Below are 27,226 nucleotides of genomic sequence, written 5' to 3' on the forward strand. Positions count from 1 at the left end.
CAGAAGTTGAACTTTTTTTTTTCTCTACCTATTTTCTATTTCGATCTTATAAATGTACAATTTGCTGAATTGACACAAAATCACAAACAAATCAGTAATCAAACTAGGAACAACAAGGCAGAGATACACACTATCAATTTGACTTTTATTTCAGAGCTACACTTCGAATGTTTATACTGCTACAAAATACACAGCGTGCTTACAATTCGAACTCCGATTCTAAAATAAAACAAAGTGAGTATGATATGTCATACCTCTACTGTAGCATGTTGTATAGTGTACTCACGGGTGTAAACACCTGGTTTATATAGCTGTGGATTGTAGATTTTGTTGAAGTGCAGCAAAATTCGTGTTCAAGTACTTCTAATACGCACCTAAAACATTACTTGCTTCGTACGAAGGTGTCATAGCTTTTTATCGTAATGCATTTCCGCGTCTTTCATGCGCATTAAAGGCAACAAATTCTTCTTAGTACTTTTTATTTTTGCAGGTATCCTTATCTCTAAAATAAAATGTTCGTCTCTCACTGCTACTGTTACAGTCAGTTTTCCTAGGGAAACGTTGTACGTCCTGTGCAGATCAATGTTGATAGTATAGAATTTCGTAGGGAAACGGTTAGCGTCATTACCAATAAAGGGTATTGACCATAATAAACAAGTAAGAGCGCCATTATTACAGATGAACATTGTAAGAGTTTATCGTGGCTAGCGAATTCATAGATGTCGAGCAGAAAGAGAACAACCTTTCCATCTTGAAATCATTACATAACTCTGGCTCTTCAGGCATTATTATTACACGGTTGACCATCAAGAAGTGTCGCCTGTCGAATTGTGTCGGCATAAAACTACATAAAGCAAAGAGAATGACGTCACTTAAAAAGAATCTAGTTGACTGATAAAGTTAACATGCATAATGCCATTTACAACATTCTTGAAGTAATAAAATAACGTAATGTGTGAGGATCCTTTTTCAATAGAGGAATGCTGACACAGCCAGAACCAACTCTGGTTATACTCTTCCAATACAAGCTCAGTCCGTACATAAGCAAACAAAAGCAAAAACGGGAACAAACATTTAAAATCATTCCTTTCTGTGTCTAAATAATCCTCTGTTTCTTATGTCTTTTCGTTTTCATTTCCTCCTAAACAAGCAAGTTCACTTGGACGACGACAACAAAAGTACAGGGGTTTAACGCTACACCAGTTCAACAAATAGATATTCATGTGCATGTTATGATGATTTACATGACAATAACTTATTACCGTTCGTCAGAGCAAATAGTCCATCCTCATCGCGGTTAAAGGCATTATTTATCATTTGCAGATGAAACAAAATTCAGCTTTAGTGCTTCAAAATAGTTCTAAAATATGAGTTATTCCACAGAGATTTTCTCTCATCGGTCACTCATCGGAAGCAAATTGTATTGCTTCCAGCCACCCACCGAAGAGTATCGGATCGAAGTCAGACGAATCAGACTTGTGTTGGTCGACTATCAGCTCAGTGTCAGACATGCCGGGTGGTGATTCGATGAGGCAAGGTCGACCAAGCAAGTCGGATTCATCAGACTGCTATCCGATACACGTCGGTGTGTGGCTGGAAGCAAAAATCTTTGCTTCCGATGAGTGACCGATGAGAAAGAAATCTCTGTGGAATGGGGGTATTAGAGACAGAGGCAACCAATGTAAGAATGTTAATCAGTATAAACAAACAATAGTTATAATAAAATTGTTTCTAGAATTAACCGTTATGGTTTAGTGAGAAATATAGTGATATCTCCTTATATTTTAGGGTTTATTGCATTTTTTTTTTGTATCGTAGGATGCTTTGTGATACATGTATTTACTGACCTACACATATGCATCAAATATGATAACTAGAGCATTGTTCTCCTTTTAAAGAACTGCTCCCACTGGTAAACAATACCTTTAAACAGTGAGATGGATGTATAATCAACATCCAGTGCTCCTTCTGTGTACCTATAAGAAATAGATGTTGGTCTATCGATACGACACGACACAAAATGATATACGTATTTTAGGCAATTACACAATCCTACCGTGGCTTTATCACATACTCTTGAACTTAATCCAATACAATGGAGCCTATTAGACGCTGTTGAAATGAAAGAGAAATCAACACCCGACTTCCTGCTCTCGGACGTTGAAAGAAAACAGGGCAAAGCAAACAGAAACAAAGAAACAAAACAAACAAACGCAAATTTGTGTCTTGTGTGTCTCTGTGTTTTGCTTGCGTTTGAATTACACACTTATCACGGTTATGTCCCACACATGGAAATACAATAATATTATCTCTTTTACCCACACTATCGAAGGTTTGAGTATCATGTTTCATTACATATTTATTTTTTGATGGCCGGTCTCTCATAGCCGATATGTATACACTACTGTAGCGACATACGTAGTCGTGAATGATAAAATATTCAACGCTGCAGCTTTTTGCCTATTTTACGGCTTGTTTCACCTTTTAGTAGTAGATTCATACACGTTGGGTTTTCATAGCAAAACACGTATACACACAGACGACAGATCGTAGCAGGCAATGGCAGACGAATAAAGGGCAAAGCATCAACCTGCCAACTAACCAAATCAGCCAAATCACTAAATACATCCGCATAAAATCATAACAGATGAGTTGCCATTCCCCCAAATCATGTACTGAGTGATATTTTCATCAAATGAGCAACAAGTCAATCCTAAAAGAGATAAAGTCTACTACAAGAACACCATTACCCCAAGAGAAATACGTTGTAAAATCTAAGTTTGACAATGCAAGAAAATAATGAAAACAGCAACACCAGAGTCTACTACATGCTACACGATATCAACGTCATATACTGGAGTTTCTACCTTCTTACCAGAATAAATTACTTAAAGACTCAGGGTCAGTTTCAATCGTGATATCCTGTGGTATGGACAACAGATATCCATAAATTACAGGAACACGTCAGTTTCCGGAAGTGCCTATACAATGATCTTATCGTTATGTCAAGGATACAGCATAAGGGATAGGCAGGAAAGGAATTACAATGTGCCGCAAGAAAACTGGTCAGGAGTTAAAGGGAATTGTTGAAAACATCGCGAGGAAAGAAGAAGTGATCGCGACGGCTCGAATAATCGGGGGACAGCGTTATGTCAGATAGACATTAACTCTTCATGTGCCATGGTGGAAACCCCCCTTGTGCCACATTATTCTGAGAAACTATAGGTTTCATGCTTTGAAAAAACATCCTGTTTTTCACGTCTATGTAACTTCTATAGATTTCTGTTGATCTGGACAAATAGTGAGTAAATTTATAGAGAAAATGCCAAACTTTGCTTTGATGTGTTATTGTATGACAAATCTATGGTTGTTTTTCTTTCACATGACCAGTAGCTACATTACTGCCAAGGCATGACTTTTGCACACAAAGAAGTGACAGAAACTTAGAAATTACTCTCAAATCCAGTTGAGAACACCTCTTGATAATCAATCACTACATAAAATGCAAGCTATATGTGTGAGGAACGGAAGCGCGAGAAACGCTTTTATTGTACCGCGGCATTTGGCGATTCGATCGGATTAGGCGGATTGGTGCGCTTGAGCAGAATATGCGAAGTTGGCACGCCGTCGACTGAGTCGGACGTGCGAACGTGGCACAATGTTAAATTTACGACGTTTAATACGACGATCGCATTGGCCGTTCCCTCCTCTCCCCGGGTTATGATGCAAAACAGCTTTAGATTACGTGGAGACTCATTAAACTTATCCAAAGTAAAATGGCGCCCCCAAATAGGAACAGTGCATCTCTGCCTCGTGAATTGAGCAGACGTAAAATAGCCCAAAACGAGAATTGAAAACTCAAAAGATGCGAGCTATAAATAGATCGATTTTGATAAAGTAATTTTGTGCATGCGCAAAACATGGCTTTTTTGTGTGTGTTTTTTCATGTTGTTGTTGTTTTCTTCTCCTCTGTTCGCTTGCGTCGCAAAAATGTAAAGCTCCCTAATGAGAGATTTTTGAAAGGGAATGGAAAAAAAAGAGCAGAAGATAGTCCGCACAGTATGGGCAATCTCCGAGGTGGCACATTGTACAAAGGAAGAAATAGAAATTCAAGAGGGAGGCATTTGTCAAAAAAAAAAAAATAGATTGGCAAAACATTTTATTCACTATGTGAAAGGTATCTATTGGTAGTGTAGTCCCGAAGGAGTTAACATGTAGGAGGACCTCAACGGTGAAAGCAGGACATTCACTCGTATCCCAGGGCTTTCTGTGCCAGGGATTTAAATTGGACAGTGCTTTGTGTTTTAGGCTGTGGGGTTTTTGGTGCCAATCAGCACTCACAGCACACAAAGCGTCAAGGAAGAGAAAATAATGTTCGTCAGAAATACACATTCAAATATACATTATAATAACAACTCAGTAATCTGTCTGAACTGACTTCTACATTTCCGTTGATATTCAATGCTATCATTGTTCGTTTGTTGCTGTTTTTTTTTTAATCTGTAGTACTCTCTGGTCTTGCTCGCATTTGACATCAATCAACCATGAACCTGATCATACATTGTACAAACCCCAGAAAGTGCCATATTCTAAGAATGCATGATCATAAGCATGACCAATGTCTGTTCAGGTGGAGTCGCGGTTCCCTATGTCCATGCTAATATATCTCGACGAAACACTATTGGCAGCTGCGCACGAAACTGTTCCGGCTAGGTAAGCTCTTCGGCCATTTTGCTGCTTCTGTGATGCCTGGCGCACTGTATTATGAAGAAACCTTTCAACAAATTCAACACGTTTCCTCCCATTGCAAGGGCTAAAGATGGCGCCGTCGAACTTCGATGACAGTGCCCAGAATTGTCAAAACAATCACCGTTCAGTTCTCAAAGAACAAACAGCAGTGTGAACTCTACAATGCAAGGTCGAACAAAAAACAAAAAAAAAAACAAAACAAAACAAAACAAAACAAACCTTAAGTCTTAGGTTCATCAACTGCTTTAATCACTGCATGTACGAATATCGGTAATTCTCATATAAGTCTGGCTGCGGAAAGTACGACGGGATGCGATTGGGCAAGTTTGAGTAGCGGTCGTTATCGTGTCCACCTCGTAGCAGTTTCCTCGGGCAAAGTATGGCGGGGCCATCTGCGTCCCCTACCCCGGAAGTGATTAATGACTCGTAATGGTTATCAGTGAGGTCGCTGGTGAGGAGGTCAGAGTAAACGAGGTGAATCTTTTTATCTTCCTGCTCGTAGGTGGGATTGGTGGCCAGCTCGGGCGATTGGTGGTGGAGTGGGCTGTCCTCGATGGCTCGCATTCTGGATCTGTCAAGATCGGTTTAATAGGAGACAAATAATTACTGCCCCGGTGATAGTCGTGACTGTATGACAACAGTGATGATGATGATGATGATAATATCACAACTGATGAGTAACAATTTGAATGACTTCGGTATTATCATCATTGTTTTTGAAATTTGATATCCTTATAATAATATTTATTATCATCAACGTTGCTATTAACTTCTTTGAAATAATCATGAAACCGACGATTAGTAATATTGTATAACCAGCGTATATGTGTGTGTCAAGCTCTGTACATTGTTTTTTGATTCTACACTTAACCCGTTGAGAACGGACTGATTTTGCTATAACACGTGTTTCCCATAGACACCTGCACCAGAATACTGAGGATACTCGTCCTCAACGGGTTCCAGTGGTGAAGTTGGATATATTACATGGTAGGTTGGGTTTGGCATGTGTGTCATTAACATGTAATGTGTAAGTATGCACTATGTATTTCAAAATGTCGGTTTCTATGTTCACAGTTAAGAACGGTTCTTGCTATCTCAAGGCTTTCCCTCTTCTTTTCGTTGGCTTCCCGAAGAATACACCCCTTCCTCCACCTCTTCCCCTTTACACTTTTGGAGCTTTAAGGACAGAACGTACGATGGAATACAAAACAATTCAACGAGCAAAATACTGTCCAATGCTAGTCGACCCTGGCACTTCTTACCTTAATTTGAAATTCCAGACAAGAACAAAGGAGATGACGAGGATACCAACGAAGAACAGGCTGCCCATGATGACTGCAAGGTACTTCATTTCTTCACCTGTCGTGGAAGCAAGAGTGCAAATAGGAAAACACAAACGTGAGATCATAACATGGCGGAAAGTTTCAACAGTGTCAGCAAGAATTGAGGCGAGGGAGAAAACAGAGTGTCGTGCAGAACCATGTGTACAATTTATAGTTCCATGACATCATTTTGCTCCTGTGACAATTGCTTCCACGGAATATCTGCATGCTAATCCAAACACAATTTCCATCAACAAGCATAACCCTAACCCTAATCCTAATCCTGACATCAAACCAAACCTAAAACCCTGTCACAACCCTAATGCTAACCCCAAGCCCTTGAAGAAAATAAGACAGGAGCAATTGTCGCAGCAGATGTTGTGTCACCACAATTTACAGTTCAGCTACCCTCCCCCACACACCCCCCCCCCCCCCCCTCGCGTCTCCACAGGCATTGATCCTAATACGCTTCAAACTGATGAGATGAAATGATAATTCCCGGCATACAATGATGGTCAATCGATTTGACTTCAATCTCCTTATTTCAATATCACTATAACGTCACTACAAACATAATATTCAATAAATATGAGATCAATTCATTCTATACACAGGCTTCACCTCAGACACAGCAACACCAATGATATTCCCTTTATGTATCATGAAAGACGTGAAAAGCATTATTACAATTCACAATCATTTTCGTACTTTCCCCTTTGTACTACAGTAAAGTTATATTTACTTGAATGGGCGTCAAAATTTGTCTCGTTCATTCGTTCAGTGAAGACGTGGGGAGATTTTGTTGTGTGTACTTTGGTTCTCTTTAAAACCGTCGCTGAGGGCGTTGTGGCCGTTGTATTCGATGATACAGTTTTCACGAATTTCAGTGAAGATGTCGACGATAATTCCGTGGACTTGCCTGGCGTCGACGTTGTCGTCGTCCTTCTCGTTGTCTGTGATGATGCTGGTGTTGTAATACTCGGTGACGATGCCTCGCCAGTAGGTAGCGTCGTATTTACTGCATACCATCACATAATATTAAGGACAAACGATCAGCAAGCGGATAAAGAGTATAATATTCTATCTTTCTTTTTCATTCATATATATTGATGTGTGAAGAAAAAACACACCACAAGACGTTGACATAGGAAGACGCTCAGTAATGTCCTGTGAATAACTTAATTGCATCACAATTTTTACACTGAAAATTTGGGTAGTTTTTGGGAGGAGACACATGAAATTTTACAATGTCATCAGGGCCCTGTTGCATAAAAAGATGCAATCAAAATAAAGTCAGAAAATAAAAAGCAAGTGAGGTATCAGCCAATCAGAATTGAGTATCTGAAGACTTATGTTTGTTTTTTTTTTTTACTTATGTTTGATCTATCCGCACTGTCGACGAAAATACAGGGTAAGAAAATGATATAGGCACAGAAAAATTACAAATGATAATGCTCTCACACAACTTTAATCAAAGAATTTACTGGCTCTTACATACTTAAGTCTGAAGACGCAGTTAGATACAAATCAATTGTTATGTTTCGAATTGCATATTGGTCTGTCATCCACCAAATTCAAACAAACAATCTAACCAACGGAAAAAAAAAAAACGAAAGAGAAACAAGCAACGAACGTATGAAATATCATTCTCCGAATAAAATGACGTATCAGATTTACAACTTAAAAAACAAAAGAAAAGAAAGTGAATCGAAAGGAGAAGTCTCACTTTTGTATACGGCAACTTTTCCAATTCCTCCGCATCTCTCGTTTGCGTACCCCGAGCAGGGATGCTGGCACCCCGAATCCCAGTGCTGACCGTAGCGCGCGTATTGCGAACCTGCGCGTCCGCAATAGCACTCCTCCCCGTATTCCAAGCCGGCGTAGGAGTACCCCCTCTCTCGGCAGTAGTTGAGACACACCACGACGGACATGTTGGTGCTGCTGATGTAGACAGCGTCGGGCAAGGCACGTGCATACGTCTGGTCTCCATAGCAACCAAGATAGCCGAGTTCTACGTCAAATGATGGAAATGATAAGCCTACAAACTCTGGTTGCAATACATATAAGTACACATTCAAATCCAAAGCAAAGGACCTTTAACAAAAGACGTTAGATATTCCTTGAAGGTGACGGTATAGAGACCACTCTCATACCTCACCGTGCTTATATAAAAGGTTATAAAATCAAGAATAAATTGTTTTTCATATGAATAACATTTGAATATAACTTACCACTTCATCAAAGTTTATACACTGTGAAAAAACACATTATGATGATTCGATCATACTTTTTGTTAAAAAAAAAAAATCAATCATTTCACTTTGCAACATTCGTTCGGACGCTACAATTTTGGCAGGGCTTGTTATGTTAAGTCTATAAAAAATGGTATCAAGGCAAACAAGTAGGTTAAAAAAACATTCAAAAGTTGACTTGCCGGAAATTACAACCAAAAACAACAAACAAACAAACAAATAAACAAACAAACAAACAAACAAACGCCGTCATTTCTGACACATTCCTGATATTTGAAAGTGTGGGAAAACTGCTTCAAATTGAGACCTGCTGGTTAAAGCACATTCTGACCACAGTTATAGATCACTGCACTATATTACGCCAGTGGGTGTGTCACTTTTTTTTTAACTATACGCTTATCAATTTTCGGCATAGAAAATTTGCTAATTGTCTGATTAGTTCCCTTTTTACCTTGTTATAACGCTTTTATATATGCCAGCATAATCAACCAGTCAGCATGTTGCTATTCCTTCTATCCTATTCTTTGTTCTAGATACATCGAGCTCCTATCATGTGGGACCAAGGTATATTTTGTTACTTTTCCTTTCAAATCGGGTCTGTAGAAATTGAAGAATGAAACGAGTTAACTCCATTTTTTTTGGGGGGGGGGGGGGCGGGGGTCAATTTTGAGAAATTCTGGATTTAACCTTGCTAGAAAATAATACGAAAATATGGGATATCTTTAGTTACAACACCAAGTCAAAAGAATATTTATTGTTATACAACAAGTGAGGGATCATCGGAAAGGTTTTTTTTTTTTTGCTCTATCTGATACTGGACTTACTATAACATGTGTTATTCATAAAGGCACATGACGTATTGTGTGAGTAAATTCTTGAATGATAAACTGTTTAAACCTGCCTTCCTTCAAATAGAAAGCAATGTTCTGTGAAATCAAACCCGTAAGCGCATTCTTTTTTTTTCAATGAACACTGCAAACACGTAGCAAATAAAAAACATACAAAACAAGAGAGACAAAGAGAGAGATTAGATAAAATTCATATACGAGATGAGCCATTTCAACCACGGAAGCGCAAGCAAGCCTGCCGGAACACACCTGCTGGGATGCAAATAGCGCGGGAACTAGGAAATGACAACATTATGACGTCACAGTTAAAGGTAAATCCGCTTCATACGCGAGAGTAATCGCTGGTAATGGTTTTTTGGGCCCCGTAATGACAACAATGGGTATGTAAAGCAGTACACTGCGTAAATTCGCATTGTTTGAACACACACACATATACACACACAATGGCACTTTAAGATCGTGGATAATGTAATTATGGTCCGTAATGTGATTATACCTGATGTGTTCTACACGCGTCAATATTTAGCACACAGACAAAACGTGTCGGGCACTGTAACCCACGAGAGGTTAAGGGGCTGATCTACAAGTCATTTTGCGTTTCTCATCTTTATGTCGCAGCAGATGATGTCATGCTTCCGTTTCTGTCTGATGAGATAATTGGGAGCAAATTTGTATCTCTTTTCTCTTATTTTAAGGCACACATTGCGAGCCTTCAAGAGTTAGCATGGACCTGGGTATATCAGAATGTCAGCCCCTTGAATTACAGATTGCGTGTGCGGGCGTTGTGTGTGTCTGAAATGAAATTGGTCTCAAGAAATTAATCGTAGAGCAAGAGCAATGGTAGCTGTCTAATTACTCATGCATTTCAACCTCGTATAATTATTGTACGTATAACGCTGCATCACACAACCAACAAAAAAATCGCCAGTCATGGATTTTTAGTTAAGAGTAGATTGTGAAAGAGCAGTCTTTATGCTTTAAAATGATGTATAAATCGATTAAAATGGACTCTCTTAACCTATCCAAATATTAGGAAGAAAGCACATATTCCGGAAAAGTGTGAACTGATCTGAAGTACAGTGTACATTTAATCTTTACCACGTCGGGCTAACAGTGACAATGCGATGAATGGGACAAAACACAGGATGTAAAACACCGGAGCAACAACAATGAATGCATTATCTGATTAAACTGGAATTGAGCATCTTCTATTAACACATTCTGTCCATAGTTAATGCCAACTTCCAAAGCAGCAGCACCATCCTTTCTATAGTTATCAGAGCCTGGTTTCTCAGAAATGAAAAAGGGACTCAATAAGCCACACCTAATCACAATATTATACAAAAATGTGTGAAAAAAACCCTGCTAAAATCACAATTCCTGTTCGCCTTGCGACCCCAAACTTAAGCATATTTTTATGTAGAAGAAGACTTCTTTCAGAAAACATGAAAAAACTCAAGATTGATCAGGTTGACCCATTTCACTTTTTTTTTCAGTCTTAACAGAAAATCAGTTCATGCGACTTGTTGTTGGTTTTGTAATGCACGGTCACATATATGTAAAGAGACATGGGTAATAAGAATGTTCATGTTCACAAATATTGCGGGTTGACTCGTTACACCTAACGGCGGAAGGAGCTCATTCTTATATCTGATATCACCAGAATAACTAGAATGCAAACATTTTCTTGCAGGCGTTCACTTGGACCTGAGACTCAACAACCCCAAGAATGAAGTAACTTGAGTGATGGACGCGAAAATGCATAATACAGAGAAAAAGTTCAATCTGCTTTGGACACACTCATGATACTTAACAACCTTTGTCAGGGAACACTGCAGTGAAACTCGGGAATCATCTTTCCCGTCCTTACATGTTTTCCTTTTTTTCTCCCTTTTAGCTTACAAGTTTGTCTAAATTGTTACTTGTGGATCATGCGTTTCACCTGAAATTAAGGGGGGGGGGGGTAGGTTACATTGTTCACTTCTATGAAGTGAAGGCATATTAGTCCTCAATTTGGACCAGGCAGTAATTGCATACAATCAACCTTGCAACATTATGAATTCATCTATATGTCGCAATGGAACAGAGGCAGATCTTTTCCCCTTCCACGTCTTTCTTCTTTCTTTTTTTTTCTCTTCATCTTCTTTTGAACATTAAGCGTTGTTCCTTCCTGATTGCAACACAAGTGACAATTAATTGCCGTTTCGAATTCTCTGCTTTCAGTGATATTAGGCAAACCGATAGGCACTATCTATCTAGGAAGCGGAAGGTTCTGCTCTCTATGGATTAAGAATTTCGAAAGGTTCCGTAAGAAGGCCGATGGATAGAGGGGGGGGGGGGGGGGGGGGCTTCTTATACATTGTATCCTCTATAGGAAGATTCATGATCAAAATATAGTTCATACGCTATGCCTGGCTATGTGGTCATTCGCTTGAAATCTTAAGCCCATTAATTCTTGCGATTATAATTATGGAGATTCAGTGTACGTGCATAATTAGAAGTTAATTATGGTCTTCTACCCTCATCGCGTAAACTGGAATGAGGCCCTTGCAAGCCCGGTTAATCAAATATGTTTCGGTATTCCTCGGTAAATGACTGCAAAATCAGGATTAAAATTAAATCACAAAACCGATTAAAGTCACTATTGACATTCTGATATCACAAGGAAAACACAAGCAAAAAATATCAAAGCCCATTTAAGGAAAGAGAGTGGAAAAAAGAAAGAAAATGCCATTGCGTGAAACACTTATCTCAATCATTCTTAAACCAAGAAAAATGTTAAAATACCCTTACGGTTTGTTTTTTTTCTCGTACACACGAACCTTCGGAATTCCGATTTTTTTTTTTCATTTCTTTTTCGGATTAACGAACCTTCGGAATAACGAGCTGCAACTCTTCAGATAGGCACATTATTGTCATAATTCAACAACCAAAAAGAAAACAGAATAAACTAATTCGTTGATGACGAATTGTCGTGATCACTTCTCGTTAAATGTTTGAAAATCTGATGCAAACTCCCTTTCATGATAATATAGGACTGTTCTAACAGCCCATGATGATTTCGAGTATAGTAAACGTTCTTGTTTTAAACTAGTAAAGAAAGCAAGACACAAAGCCAAATCCGGTGATGACGAATTGATGGTTTCCTTATACAGTCTACATCTCCGAAGCTTCTTTCCGAGTATATACCTTCTGTTCTAAACTCGTCAGGCGCATAATCCTCGAAAGATTTGGTATGGGGCTTCGTTGATTCCTTTCAATGCATTAATTTCCCTTCAAATACCCTTCCTCAGACGTGGAAGAGGAACGGAATTAACCATGTGATTGTGCAACCATCCTGTTTATGTACACATGAGGCCACAGTTTAGCAGTAATGTTAGTATGATAAAATGTGCACCTGCGTATATCTTCCGCTCTCTGTTGGAATGTTGAACGGTTGACTTAGTTCTGTGTGGATATTATTTTATTCCTAAATAATTTCATTTAAAAAAATGTTATTATCAACGATGTCGGTGATAGTTTTTCAATGAAAACAAAATCCAATATTTCAATACTTTCTTAACAATCGTTTCATTCCTTCAAACCCCTTCATGACATAATTGCTCTAACCCTGTTCATTATGTTTAACTTAAAGGGGTTTTCACGTTTATGAACATTCACAAAGCAACCGATTCGCGCAGAGCATTTTTGGTGCAAGTACCGCCGTACATTGAGAGGAATTCTGTCTTCTCTATGAATATCTCTCTCCACCTGCCCCCCCCCCCCCCCCCCACACACACACCTTTCTCTTATACAACCTCAAAAGCCACAGGAAGGTAAACTCATCACCAAAAAGGAAAAGGAGAGGAGGAAAAATAGTGGAACATTACTTCTTGACTTCGGTGTCTGTAACAGAAGAGGGTTGGAATATCATCGTCATCTTCCGTCCTCTTGTAAATTTTCCCCAAAGATGTTGTAACGAACGATATTCGGGGAATACACGGAAATATGATGATTTCATACGTATTCCCATCCTTATCTTATCACCTTGACGGCAAGAAAGAGATAATCAATTATATCGTTCTCGTCATAATTTTCGAAGTTTATTTTTGATAATGAATCGTAATTTCACCATTTGAGGATTCTTTTTGCTCTAAATATAGCTATGATGAATATTTCTTATACTGATCCTTTGCGGTTTGTCATTCTCAGGAAGTATTTTACCGTTCATTCTACTAGTCTTCCACACCATCTCACATCGATTCAAACTGATGAAATGGGTCTCACTTCCAAGTCTCCTCTGTATGAAGAACATTATTCGAAATTAGCTTTTACACCCTGTTGGAAAGAGCACAAGATCCACACTGTGAAACACAATGTGAAACACACTGTGAAACACAGTGTGAAAACACAGTGTGAAATCTCATCACACTGCTAAATTCTAGCGTTTTAACATCGTGAACATGATAATCATTATGAATCACCAATTCAGTGTAAAACAGAACATCACTATATAAACTGTGTGTGAAAAAACAAGAAACAAACAAACAAACAAACAAACAAACAAACAAAATACAACACAGTGTGAAATTAAATTCGAGCGTTTGCACATAGCGGACTATGTGAACACATTGTGAACACACTGTGAAACACTGTGTTCTTCCAGTAGGGGATTTAACAACAAAATGTTTGGAGGACTTTTCAACAGTTTGATTACTCCGATATGTGTGTTGTACAGAAGAAATCATCATCATTATTTTCATTCTTATTGTCATTACTTGCATCTTAGCTGACTCCTGCCTGATTGCTTCCTTTATTTTGTAATTATGTTTGTTCTCCTGATTGTATATGTCACTGTATACGACTTGGGAGAGGCCGAAAAATTGTACTTGTCGGTTTGTTTAAGTGAGCCTGATAAAGATTGTTATACAACAGTAAAGTTTAAGAGAGCTGACAATGGTTTTCTTTCGATAAAATGAGCGACCGGATGTTAAAGGGACTGTACAGTACTGGTTGAGGTGGGAATTCGTGTTTTGAACATTCTCAAGTGAGATAATGAGAAACCTCTTATGAAATATGAAGGAGCATGTAATTTTAAGAAGGATTCAACGTTTATTTGATGAAAATTGGTTTTCAAATGGCTGAGATATCCCCAAAAGTGATAATAGAAGGCGACATGCCACAATTTTATTAAGATCTCTTTGTTTCACATTGTTTTTGGATATCTCAGCCATTTCAAAACTGATTTTCATCGAATAAACTTTTGATACCCCTTAGAATTGCATACTCTTTGGCATGTCATAGAGTGATTTCTGAATATCTCGCAAAACGTTAAAAGCTAAATCCTCACCTCGACCAGAACTGTACACACCCTTTAAACCCTTTGTGTATACGCTCTTTGTGTGTGTGTGTGTGTGTGTGTGTGTGTGTGTGAGGGATAGAAAGATAAAAAAGGAAGCCTCGATCCCCCCTCACACACACACAATCTGCAAGAACCGTAATTCCAAATAATAGTACTACTACTACTACTACTACTAATAATAATGAAAATAATAATAATAATAATAATGATAACAATAATAACGATAATAATAATAATAATGATGATGACGATGATGGTAATAATAATGATAATAAAAATAATAACAATTATAATGATAACAATAATATTAATAATAACAATAATATTGATAATAATAGGCTACATTCATATTAACCATCTTACCTTGACAGACAGCCCCTGCAGTGTATCCTTCCCGGCACACAAGCGACGTCGATCTCGAGCACGCATTCAAGCTTGGCTCGGCTGCGAAGTCAAAGACGTACGAGTTGACACGTTATTCAGCATAGCAGATAGACGCTGCCCTCCCATTAAACTATGACACGTGCTATAAGACGCATTCATTCATGACAGTGTGTAAACCTAGGCAAAGGGATTAGCAATATATGTGTCATGTAAAACGGGAAAGCAGGCATCTTCTTCGAGAATTTAATGAAACTTCATCGGCCCTTCTCTACTTCACCCCCATATAGAATAAAAAAACAACAACAATAGACATGCGCATAAACTACAACACTTTGAGATGAGAGTAAAGAAGTGATATGACTCCTTGATAATGCAACTTCTCTTTAGCATGAAAAGTGTATACAGTCTATGTAAAACGCTAGTCACGAAATGTCTTTATCACATTATTTTGATGTTTACATAATCTTGCACGTATTTTTTCAAAGTAAAACAAAAAAGAGACACTGTAAGTAACACTGTACAGAACTGACTGATCAAAACCGGATTAAATCAGACATTCAGTGTTAGAGAATGCGTAACGCATGTGGCCTTAAAGTCGTTGTTGAAGTTTTAACAAGTTTTTAGATCAAGTGAAATTTCACCAAATCTCAGGTAACATTAGGTAATGACAGCAAAATACAGCGACACCAATAATGACTAATTAGTGTGAATAATCACCTGAATTTCTAAACTCTGTGTTTAATCCCAAATCTCGACAGTATCCAGCAAAGGGAGGCTTTGCTATATCGGGTACTAATAGCCACACATTTCATGACCAGAAACATTTGCTTTGTGTGTCTGTGGTCTTGCATCTAATAGCACTCGACAGGTAGGACCTGCGGTCGCACACTCTTAGTAGCAATATATTGATGGTTTTGACAAGCTCTGTAATCCGCGATGTTCCTCCTCTCTCGTATGGGAAACAGTAATATCTCAGAGGCGTTATGAATAATTCGCCTTTCCACCCCCTTTATTTCAGTACAATATCCTAAAATCTAAATGTTATTGACTGTATTTCCACGCAATTAGAAAAACAAACACACACACACACACAAAACAAAACAAAACAAAATCCCAAAACTGCGCCTCATACTTTCCACTTGAGAATGATACCAAGGACTGTAACCATGAGGTGCTGATTCAGTTCCTTCAATTTCCGGATATACATTCTTCCTCATAAGGCGATTTCTTCTCAAAATTGTCCAAATTGAACACATAATGATGAACACCGAAATCAAGACGGAAAATATTTCAGCGGTTATGATACCGCGTACCCTGTGGGGGGCGCGTGGGTGTAAAGGACAGAATGGTTCTGCATCCTTGCACATGAGATCGAATCCTTCCTGAGGTGTACACTAGTGTTTCCTCTGAAGATGTTTTACACCTAACGCCACCCCCAATCCGATGATAAATAACCAATACTCGACAGTGCTCGGTTTTAATACCTTATCGGTAATTTCACACAGTGACCATGTTGACTTAAAGTCGATAAAGTAAATTTAGCCAGTTATTATGGCAGACGCTTTTGCAAAATCGAACATGACAAAGGAAAGTTATGGCATGTAAGGGCTTTCAAAGATTTTATACTATTTATTTTTTGTTATCTATCCATTTCATTTTTTTTTTAAAGAGTGATGAAAAATCAGGCATGCAAATTAACAGAGCTGATGATGCTTTCAACTTACAGCTCTAACATTGATTATTTTCCCCCACAAAACATACAAAATCATGTTTTTCGATTCCTTTCTCCTTCGTGTCATTATTGGTACAAAATTGCTACATAAATCAACATTTGATGCTCATTTGCTGATGAGGGTTGCTATCAATATCACTGTTATGCCAAAACATGTCAAATTATCAAAAAGATATCCCTTTTTGTAACTACCAGGTATAAAGTCCGATCGCGATGAACCTCCAACATTCTATTCATTCAATTTAGCAATCTTTATCATAACCACCATAAACATGGCGGGAAATTTACTTAGACGTCGTGGTCTTCTACGAAGCGTATAAAACTTAAGGGTTTTACATCCTGCAGTATATACCATATGTATATAGGCTCTGTGTCTGGAAATGTCTACATGGACGCAATTAAGTGCAATTAATTTGCAGCAGTGTATACGCTTTTGATTGCCGCATAACATGCTAGAGGACACAGCATAAATCCGTTGTGCTAAGATAAGCTACTTACCGCCCCTGCAGAAGAGCAGTGTCCTTGATATTGGTCCCGTGCCCCGCCCGAACTCCGATCTCTTGAGCGCCGCGTGGGCTCCGGGGAATCCCAGCTGACGGCACGTGACGATGACGTCAATAATGTCCCAGTAAGTGCCGCAAACTGTCGACCAATCAGAAGAGCCGTTGTGCCGGATCTCCACGCGGCCTTCGTTGGGCGTCGAGCCATTGACCAATCGCACGTCTGCAGAGACATTTCACATCATAAAGTCATGAAGAAACATTTCACACGATTGTTGTTTTCACTTTAGATAACAATACTTCAACTGTCCTTGTCATAATACACATCAACAATGGACAAACAAAATCAGGAAAGATATTATTCTACGAAAAGTCAAGGGCACAAGTGCTAAAAATGAACACGAAAGAAAAAGCGCAACAACGTAACATGAAAACTCCTCACTGGAATTATTATTCCCAAATGAGATACGCTTCTGGGTCATTTCACTATAACAACAAACACGACATCATTGAATTTGCCAATGATGTGAACGTGCATTACCGATTATTTTGTCATACACAAAAGTTTGTAAGGGACGATGGATAATTTGTTCATAAACGGACAGTTGATATCAATTCAAGTCAATGCAAATCAAACTTAGTTTCCTATATCACAGATTCTTTGAAATACAACAATTACTACAAATTGATGTAGTGCCAAATATATAAACATACACTTGACAGCTGAATAGAAAAATGAGCAAGTGTTAGATAATCTATATTAATTGAGTTGCTCAAAATCATCGTGTTATTGGAAAAGAGAGGCCCCTGCGTAAAAAGACAAGATCGTAGACATGTGGGCCACTTTAGGGACGTATAATACAAAAGCAAAGAGGTAAAGTAATGGGCACATGATACGGCACCCACCCACCCACCCACACACACACACACACACACGCTCACGAACATGGGGGCACAAGCGATCGAGAAGATAAAGACGTAGACAGGACAAAATAGCAAGAGACATCGGGCAAGGTGTTGGGAAGGGGCAGTTCAAGGGAGAAGGAGGGACTATTGGAGAGGAAGCAGAGGTCCGCAGCACATATCCAGAACATTATTACCAAGACACAATCCACTGGCATGGGCACAGTAACGCCAAAACAACAACAACAACAACATCAACAACAACAACAACAACAGAAGAAAATAAATGAATAAGCTAATTAAAAACTAGATACATTGTTGTTGTTTTATAGAAAGAAAGAAAAGAGAGAAAAATGGGGCCCTATACAAATAATTTTTCCCAGACAGCACTTAACATAAAACAGACATTATAAATCTTAGAAAAATATAAACATGTTTATTGAATATATATGTAGCAAGTCTCCACGAGGGAGCTCATATCGTCTCCACGAGGGTTATTGTCTCCACAAAGGAGCTCATCAAGTCTCCACGGGGGAGCACATATTGTCTCCACAAAGGAGCTAAATAGGTCTCCACGAGGGAGCTCATATGATATTTATGAATACCTCAAATTCTTTAGTTAAACAAACTCAAATTACTATACAATACACGCGCGCGTGTACCGCACATTAACTCACCCATGTGCTCATATACTGAAACACTTACACAGTAGATACATGTATACAGTAATTTACACACAAGATACATGTATACAGTAATTCATATACTATCGTTACACTTACCTGGAAATCATTTAGGTATGTAGCTGCGTGTTTGAGTATGGACTTGGCCGGGAAAGTACATAGGTCGAGATGTGGCACATTAGTAAAGTCTTTAATAATTCTAATTAACCCTCTGTGTGCAACATTTACTTCCTCTCTCTCTCTCTCTCTCTCTCTCTCGCTCTTTTGTGTGTGTGTGTGTGTGTGTGTGTGTGTGTGTGTTTGTGAATTTCGTGCATATTTGACTGCCGCTGAAGGGGTTAAATCTATCCACTCTATTGGCATTTTTCGTCGCTGTCTTTTCGTCACAGTGATCATAATGGAATCGTCACTAAACATGCTAAATGTGCTATACCATATTGCAAGTGTTATCATGATTATATTTGCCAACAATCATATCTATGTCTAGTTCTTCTTCTCCTTCTTCTTCTTTATATATCTTAGTCGTGTATGCTCATAATGCCGACAAACAAACAAATACCCATAATAAAAATTAATGTGTATATTTCTACAATTGGAAACTACATTTGTACAGTTTCTTTTTTCTGTTTCTGCCTCCCCCCTCTTTTCTCCTACGCGTACAAGTAATAATGATGTTACATGTATCTGCATGTCTCTGTAAGCGTGAACATATTTCAGGGAGTTTGCTTAGATCGCACCCCCCCCCCCCCCCGAAGAACATCAAAGAGAAGTGTATTGCCGAGGAATTACCGGTGAAGAATTCGTAATTTTCGTGTGTCATCACTGATGACAGGCACCAACATCCGCTTTCCAGCAGTTTCTATGGCAACTGATCCATTACGTTTCCAGAGTGATAAAAGCAGAAGGTCAGTGCATCCCAGACAACTTCCTCCTATTGAAACTCACGAGGGAATAAAAAAAAAAAACTCAAAACAAACAGCAACAGCAAAAAACCGGGAAATTTATGTTAATTATCTGGTGAAATTTCTGCACATAAATTTGCCACGCGTCAACAATGTGTCAGAAAGGGGGAACATCTTGGGCCAGAATGAAAATAACCCGCGTGTGCCATTTTTAGCGTTTCCTTGGGACAACAACATTGCCGATAGCTTGTCTTGACACCTCTGCATGATTACTGTATACCGAGAGATACGGTGAGAAGGACAAGCTGAAGACTGGTGTCTCGTTACTGACCCACAGGGGTTAGCTAGCTAGCTGCCATGGCTATTTCAAACACCCCTATCAGTCGTCTCTGAAGGACGGGTGAAGGGAGGGACGCTAATCCGTCTCTTCCGTGAAGATATGATTGGACAGAGATGAACTTAACACCTTACATTGGGCCTGAGACACAGTGAAAGAATAATGGCTGGAGGTTGCTATTTCTCTTTCTTACTTTTCTATTTCCTTCTAGGTAATTTACATGTGTGTGTGTTGTTTTTTTTTTTTTTTACTTTTCCTGGTGCTTTTTTATTTTTCGTTCTTTTTGGTCAATTCATTGTAATTGTCTTTCCCCCTTTTTTCTTCTTCATTTGTCTCCTTCATTGTTTTATCCTTCAAGTGGTGACTTTTGCAAGATTGATGAAATGAAAATCGTATCATCATCGTCCCCCTCCATATATATTTATATGTTAAATAAATGAATAAACAAATACAGTATATATTATACACATAACTTTACGGACTGCTTTTGCAACGGAACCCCTTCTGGTACATCCGGCCAATAGCTGCTATAATTAATTGCATCGCTTTCAGCGAGGCCTTGGAAATAGGGCAACACCGCTGGTCCAGTCACAGATGAATGAAGTTGTAACCCTCTTGACTCAACTGTATTTTAGTCCTAACTCTGGACGCGCTCCAAAATATAATCGTTTTCACATTATTGAACAGAATCCTTGGATCAACATTACAGGCGAAGTGAGTCACACAGTGTAAGCAGAGGTATTTTGATAACAATTAACACACGCAAATAGGCTACATGCTGAAACTTTGACAAGCCCCATCCATAGGCGTCTATATTTCGTAGTCAAATTATAAACCAAAAACATTCCATCACAGTATGTCCATGGCTAACTACGGACAAACAATGAAAACAGCGTCCAGGGGTAATTATAATAGAGTCTGTCAGGGTGGTGGAAGGGGGAAGGGGAGGGGGATTTTTGGAACTATTTTTGTTTATTATTAGGGCTGGTCGAATTTGAGATCACAACTTGACTCCCATATTTCTGTCCTCGAGATGCCCAACACTTTGACATAAGCAACTTCTTGTTCAGACATAACATGGCCACTCTCTTATTTTTGTTTTGAAATGACGAATGATTTAACTATAACTTAGATTTATCCTTCCTGTTTCGGACAAAGATTAAGATTACCCATACCAAGAACTGAACAATTTAGGCAATTGTTTAGAAATAGATACGCCACAGAGTAGAATGACCTTCCTATGGCGATAAAGTCGTTCCCTATCAGTGTTGATCTATTCAAATGTAAAATAGGTATACTGTTAGGTCACTGACTACTGATTAAAAGTCTTTGGTCAATGAGAAATAGTTCTTTCATTTCAATTGTTACAGCTAATTTAAGCTATGAGTTGCTATATTATCCTCCTTCTTTTCCCCTCGTTTCTTTTCTTTTCGTTTTGAATTTTGCGAATACCCATTGTAATATGCGATTATTCTTTCATTCTGTATACTAAATTAATTATTTTATGAACACATTTTGTAATTTTGACGGTATGGACCCTATGGGAGACTTGCGATGTCACGTTGGCATTGCTAAATATGGGCAATCCATCTTTCGTCTTTTATATGGAAAATACAATAAATCAATCAATCAATCAACCAACCAATCAATTACATTATGATTATTTTATCAATAATAGTTAATTGCTTGTAGAATTCTTCATGCTAAAGATGACACTACAATCATTTTTTTTGGTTCACCTTTTAAACTAAAAAAAAAAAATGATTTACTTACTGAAATCAAGCTTCAACAGCACGTCTTAACGCAGTCACTGTTGTTGCCGCTACTCTCCGTAAAGTGAAGTTGCATGTTCGATCTATATTGACTCTTTTCACATCCCTGGTAATGTACTGAATGTGAACAGCCTTAAACTGTAAACGGTTAAAGTCTGAACGTCAGAGCATGGCGTTTCTGTTGTAGCTCCATGGTCCGAGTAAGACAGGAAAACTAAATGTTAATAACGATGATGTTAATAATAATAATAACAATAATAGTAACAATAACAATAATAATAATAATAATAATAATAATAATAATAATAATAGTAGTAATAATAATAATAATAATAATAATAGTAATAGTAATAATAATAATAGTAATGATAATAATAATAATAATAATAATAATAATAATAATAATGATTTCAGTAGTAGTATTAGTGTAGTAGTAGTAGTAGTAGCAGTAGTAATAATAGTAGTAGTATTGTAGTAGTAGTGGTAATAATAATAATAATGATACTAATATTGATAATAATGATAATAACATTAATAATAATACGCTTAGATAGCGCATTTTCCGTAAACGTACATGTTCAAATGCGCTTTATTAGTGGATTATTAACATTAATGAAACAAGTGAGTTTTAAGATGTGTTTTGAAGGTGATGAGAGATTGCTGGTTGCGGAGGGTAAAGTTCAGTAAGTTTAAATGCGCATTACATAGGTGTCGTTTTACCCAGAAGTTATATAGTTTTAAAGCAGTTTAGTCAGTGCATGTATATTGCGGCCTTTGTGATAAAGCATATTATTAGGGGAGCATATCTCCCCCCAACGTGATTACTATGATAAGCAGTGCTATTGCAAGACACATACGAGCATTGCAAAATGCAAGAAAGTACCGTCATTATTTCTATGGAGGATTAATGTATCTGGCGAACTAGATTGACGGGCATTCTAATAATTCAAGCTTTTCTTACACAATTAGGAAGAAGAATAAAACCAAGAGAAAATGACTTACAGTTCTTTTTCAGTGATTATTGAGAGGTAATTGGAAAATGCACCGGACGGATGTGGTATAATTGTATATTGAAACTAAGGAGGATTATTACGAGCTCGCCTTTGATTAGCTCTCCCTTTAAAATGCCACGACACTTGTCGTGCTTGGCTCTTGATCTCACCTTTGAGGCAGGGGAGCTGGTGCTGGGAAGGGTTCCTGTCAAAAGACTCAAAAGATACCGTTAGCTACTACCGTGGCAGGCAGGGAGTTAGTCATCTCCGAGCCGTCCGCTGTCTCCCGCCTTACATCCCGCTCTAATCCCTGGCGAAGGCAGGTCAGCCGGTGAATCATGAGGAACAATACTGACATGTAGAGCTCTTTAAAGGGATGATCGTTGCCTTCTTCCTTTCTAGGCTGATTTTTTTGAGATTATTATCACCATTACCTATTTAAAGTCAGATGACAGATATTTTGAAGAAAATTGGTTTGAATACACGTATGTCATAGGACTCATTGTCCAAAGCGGGAAGTAAAATCACATCCGACTCGTAAGCCTTTGTGACTGTTGTCTCAAAACTTTAATACCTCTCGCACCGAATGAGTTAACCTGACGTGCTCTCCTATGAAGATTGCCACTTGCATGCGTTAGGAAATAGTTTTGTAGAATTTCCTGAAAAGTTCAGCATATAAAATGATTATTCTGGTAGGATGCTATGTGCAGGACAACAAACGTTGAGTTTAACTATAACCAGTGGGGTTTAACCAATATTGTACTAAAGGATTTGGTTTGAGGTTGCACTCTATATGCGTCGTGTTGATATCAACTGTTGCGAAGGATAGTAAGATTAATTGCCCATTGTGAATCCACTGTAATATACTGAAGAAACTCCCGATTGATTTAATCTGCATTTTTCTTTTCTCTTTTTTTTTTTCGCTGAGGGCCCAGGTCCTGATTTAGACTTGAAGTTTGGAGATTTAATGGCAAAGGTAAAAAGGGCATGGCAGCGCACGTCGGCTGCTAAATAATCGACATCCTGCGGCGCTTAACAATTATATAATGCGGTTATATCAAGAGAGAACAGTGTATGACTGACATCGAGGATCGCGAACATGGTTCCCGCGTCTCTATTTGCTTTAACAATGAATTTAATATCTCTTCTATGGTAAACGCTCCCTTTTTTGATGAAGAAATATAGGATGATGGTAAGGAAGGAAGACAAAGATTCAAGGTTCCAAAATCCGTACTGCGCGTCTATGGAAGGGGTAGAAAAACTGCAGAGAACAGGTGGGGGAAGTGCAAATAAATATTGCATGTTTGTGGGCGTGTCTTTCTTTTCAGTACTTTTGATAGGTAGAGCTCGAAATACCAACGCTGTGGTTTCACAAGAAAGGAGGTGTTTGTGCTACACACCGTCCAACGACATCTTGAAAAATGGTTAATTAGAGTTGTAGCTCCATGGGCACATCATGTGTACAGTGGTACTCTAATGCTGCACGTACGTCAGTTGCTCGAGTTGAGTGGCTGCGACATTGTTTTTGACAACGCTGGTACCTTGTTTCATTTATTGCGCCTCACCGAGTTTCCTCTTTTTGGAACTATCTTTTTCCGGTGGACTGAAATCGAGAACTTGTCGCTGAAAAGGCGTTGACCTTGACGCCCTGGATGTATTAAAAATCCGGGCAAGGAACACAGAGGACAAAAACGGTTGCCATGTGTGACGTAACCTTTTGTCCCCATTTAACAATGTACAGATTTGCAGACTTCAATGATCTTCAGTCGAAGTCTTTTGATAGCTTCTCAGGACCGAGTTTTATTCACTCAATTTGACCGTGCATATTCTCTATTGTTACGCAGTTCATAAACAGTAAACGATCAACTTCACTCACATAATAACATATTATGTTATAGGAGTATGCCTCCATCCCATTTGGGGTTCTTCTGTGGTAGCTCACTTGCAACGTGAGTAGAAGAACATGGGCATGTTTCTTCTACATACACGAAGCAAATAATGCTTATCCTCGCCCCGGCTTTCAATAGTTGCACATGATTTGAATGACATTGACAAGCATGGGAAGTGTATCGCGACAAACAGAAAAATCGTCAATTTTACGACATGCAGCGCAAGGCCAATTATCTTCAACAATGTCTCCACCTGTCTGTTCGTCTGCCAGGCTGCGTGCTGAACGTTAAGAAAGTGACCTACAGCTGTATTAATGGGCCGATGTATGTATGGGTCCTACAGAGTAGCAGTTAAAGGAATGATATAATTTCTGTTGCGATAGGGATTCAGATTTTAATCTTTTTGAGAGATAATTGGAAGCCACCTAAATAAGATATTAAAGAAAATTAATAATTCTGAGAGGAATTTAAAATTTTTTTGATGAAAATCGGGTTTGAAATAGCTGCGATATCCAAAAAAACAAACAAACAAACAAACAAACAAACAAACAAACAAACCAAAGTAAAACAAAGTGGTCACATTTATACAAAGTGCATGGGTCCCATTATCAGGACTTCTTTGTTTAGGGTATCACAGCCATTTCAAAACCAATTTATATAAAGTAAACTGTGAATTCCTCTTGTTATAGGATATGGTCTTTCATATTCCGTAAGAGATTTCTCATTATTTCACAAAAAGTATTGGAAATATGAATTAAAACCCATCTCAACCAGAAGTATAGCATCCCTTTAAAGTCTCTAAAGCATCTAACAACATTCTAACTCCATACGTGCAAGTGCAAGTGTGCCTTATGAATTTGCTGAATACTGAATATCACGACCCTCCAAGTTCAGTGACTGTTGGAATACTGCTTCACATTTATGTATAATAGATTTTCCTTCTTTTCCTCTTCTTCTTCTTTCAATAAAGTACAGGCCACCTTGTGGTGTATCAGCGTACTGTGTAACTTGAGAACATTGTGTAATTCCTCCACTAGATATTTGAACACGAGCATGATACCGAATAGAAGCATGGTATAGAGATAGCAGATAGGTCCAATTCTGATTGTTCGTGTGAAGAATGGAAATGGGTTACGTTGCAGAATTCCCTGGCTTCGTTTCAAAACAGAACCCACACGCGACACTGATGGACTGTCCATGTAATATACATAGATGTCAACACACATACCTTGCACCTGTACATGCCAACTCGATCCTAAACTGGACACTTCTCTCTCTCACATCCTCTATCCTCCATCCCAACATCAACATTAACCAATTTGGGATATCATAGCACAATGACAGCCTAGACTTTGTTCATTATTCAGTATAGGCTTGGGTAATTAAGCGGTGGGTAACAGTGTATAATGCCTACGTTACAGTACTCACCTATGGCCTCGGCCAGAACTGATAATACACTGAGTATTCCAATCTGAAACAGCATCCCGGGAATTCGTGTAATGTGCACCAACAGTTGCATAGACAAAGAGAACCAGGAAACCAAACCATAGGCAAAGAAATTTAACGAGTTGCGCATGGAAATCGCCAACTTAGCGTAACATATCCATTCCAAAGCTGTTACAGATCACACTTATCGCATCACTCCACCGTCCTCACGTGCACGGGGCTGTGACGAGCGGGTGAGAGTGAGTCCCCGCAGCCCGGGTATTAGGGGGATAGTCGACACCGCCGAACCCCCTAAACAGAATCGCCACCTCCAAACAAACCTATCTCATAATCTCCACATTATGAATATAGCATGCACGCGGGTCGCTCTCATGTGGCCTGCTCAAGAGGAGAGAGAGAGAGAAGGAGCGCTGCGAGAGAAAGCAATTATTATGGAAGACACACTCACGCTATTTTGGCCGAAATATCGCCTCCCTTACAAAAAAGAACCATGGTTTTACCATGGTAATACCATGGTATGGTAATGAACCATGGAAACCTGGTAATTTTGCCCCGGTAAAACCATGGTACATTACCATGGTATTACCATGGCAAAATACCATGGTATTACTGCTGTTACCATGTACCACGGTATATTACCATGGTATTACTGTGCTTACCAAATACCATGGTACCGGTACCATGGTACAATACCATGGTATTTCTGAGGTGATTTTACCATGGTATTACCATGGTATTACCATGGTATTTACAATTTGAAAAGAAAAATAACATTAATGGTCGTGTATTTACAGCATGCAGTACTAGTATGTTACCTACATAACCTGGCCTCGAATCACATACACCTATTTCTACACTATTGTACAAGACCTACATCCTAAGCTATACAGGTCTACCTATCTGTATACCTAGAGTATACATCCTATTCCTAGATACATTGCTAGTGTATCAGTTCTTTATATATGGGCTGATATCTGAAAAGGTTTAAGGCATGGTTACTAACTACATGTCATGCATAATATTAGTCCTATCAAAATATGAATATGCATTGTTATAACACAAGTTAAAATAGTTGGTAACAAAAGAGAAATTTCCCAACATACTTCAAAGTTTAAACCCAGAATATATACTTTGGGTTTTTATGTCTTTTATCTATTTTCTCACCTTTTGCATG

At 38.5% G+C, this 27,226-nt stretch overlaps 1 protein-coding gene across 1 annotated transcript; it reads right to left on the reverse strand.

Moving 5' to 3' along the window:
- Positions 1–4,998: 4,998 nt before the first annotated feature.
- LOC139729586 (uncharacterized) lies at positions 4,999–23,075 on the reverse strand. The gene is made up of 6 exons (XM_071640513.1): positions 22,946–23,075; positions 17,127–17,351; positions 7,798–8,082; positions 6,814–7,089; positions 6,012–6,108; positions 4,999–5,320 (listed from the first exon to the last, which is right to left on the reverse strand). The coding sequence occupies exons 1-6, from the start codon at positions 23,073–23,075 to the stop codon at positions 4,999–5,001; spliced, it is 1,335 nt and encodes a 444-aa protein (XP_071496614.1).
- Positions 23,076–27,226: the final 4,151 nt, after the last annotated feature.

Source organism: Diadema antillarum, unplaced genomic scaffold, assembly GCF_040938485.1.
Source record: "Diadema antillarum isolate AM-2024a unplaced genomic scaffold, OU_Dant_1.0 scf00000020, whole genome shotgun sequence".
Taxonomy (NCBI): Eukaryota; Metazoa; Echinodermata; class Echinoidea; order Diadematoida; family Diadematidae; genus Diadema; species Diadema antillarum.

What these genes read in the sequence shown, in the direction of transcription:
- LOC139729586 (XM_071640513.1), bottom strand. Translation starts at nt 23,075, where the DNA reads ATGTCAGTATTGTTCCTCATGATTCACCGGCTGACCTGCCTTCGCCAG. An exon ending in AAAAGTTGCCGTATACAAAA is followed by an intron (nt 7,090 to 7,797) that starts GTGAGACTTCTC and finishes GATGGTATGCAG; the next exon opens with TAAATACGACGCTACCTACT. An exon ending in GTCTGGAATTTCAAATTAAG is followed by an intron (nt 5,321 to 6,011) that starts GTAAGAAGTGCC and finishes CGATCTTGACAG; the next exon opens with ATCCAGAATGCGAGCCATCG.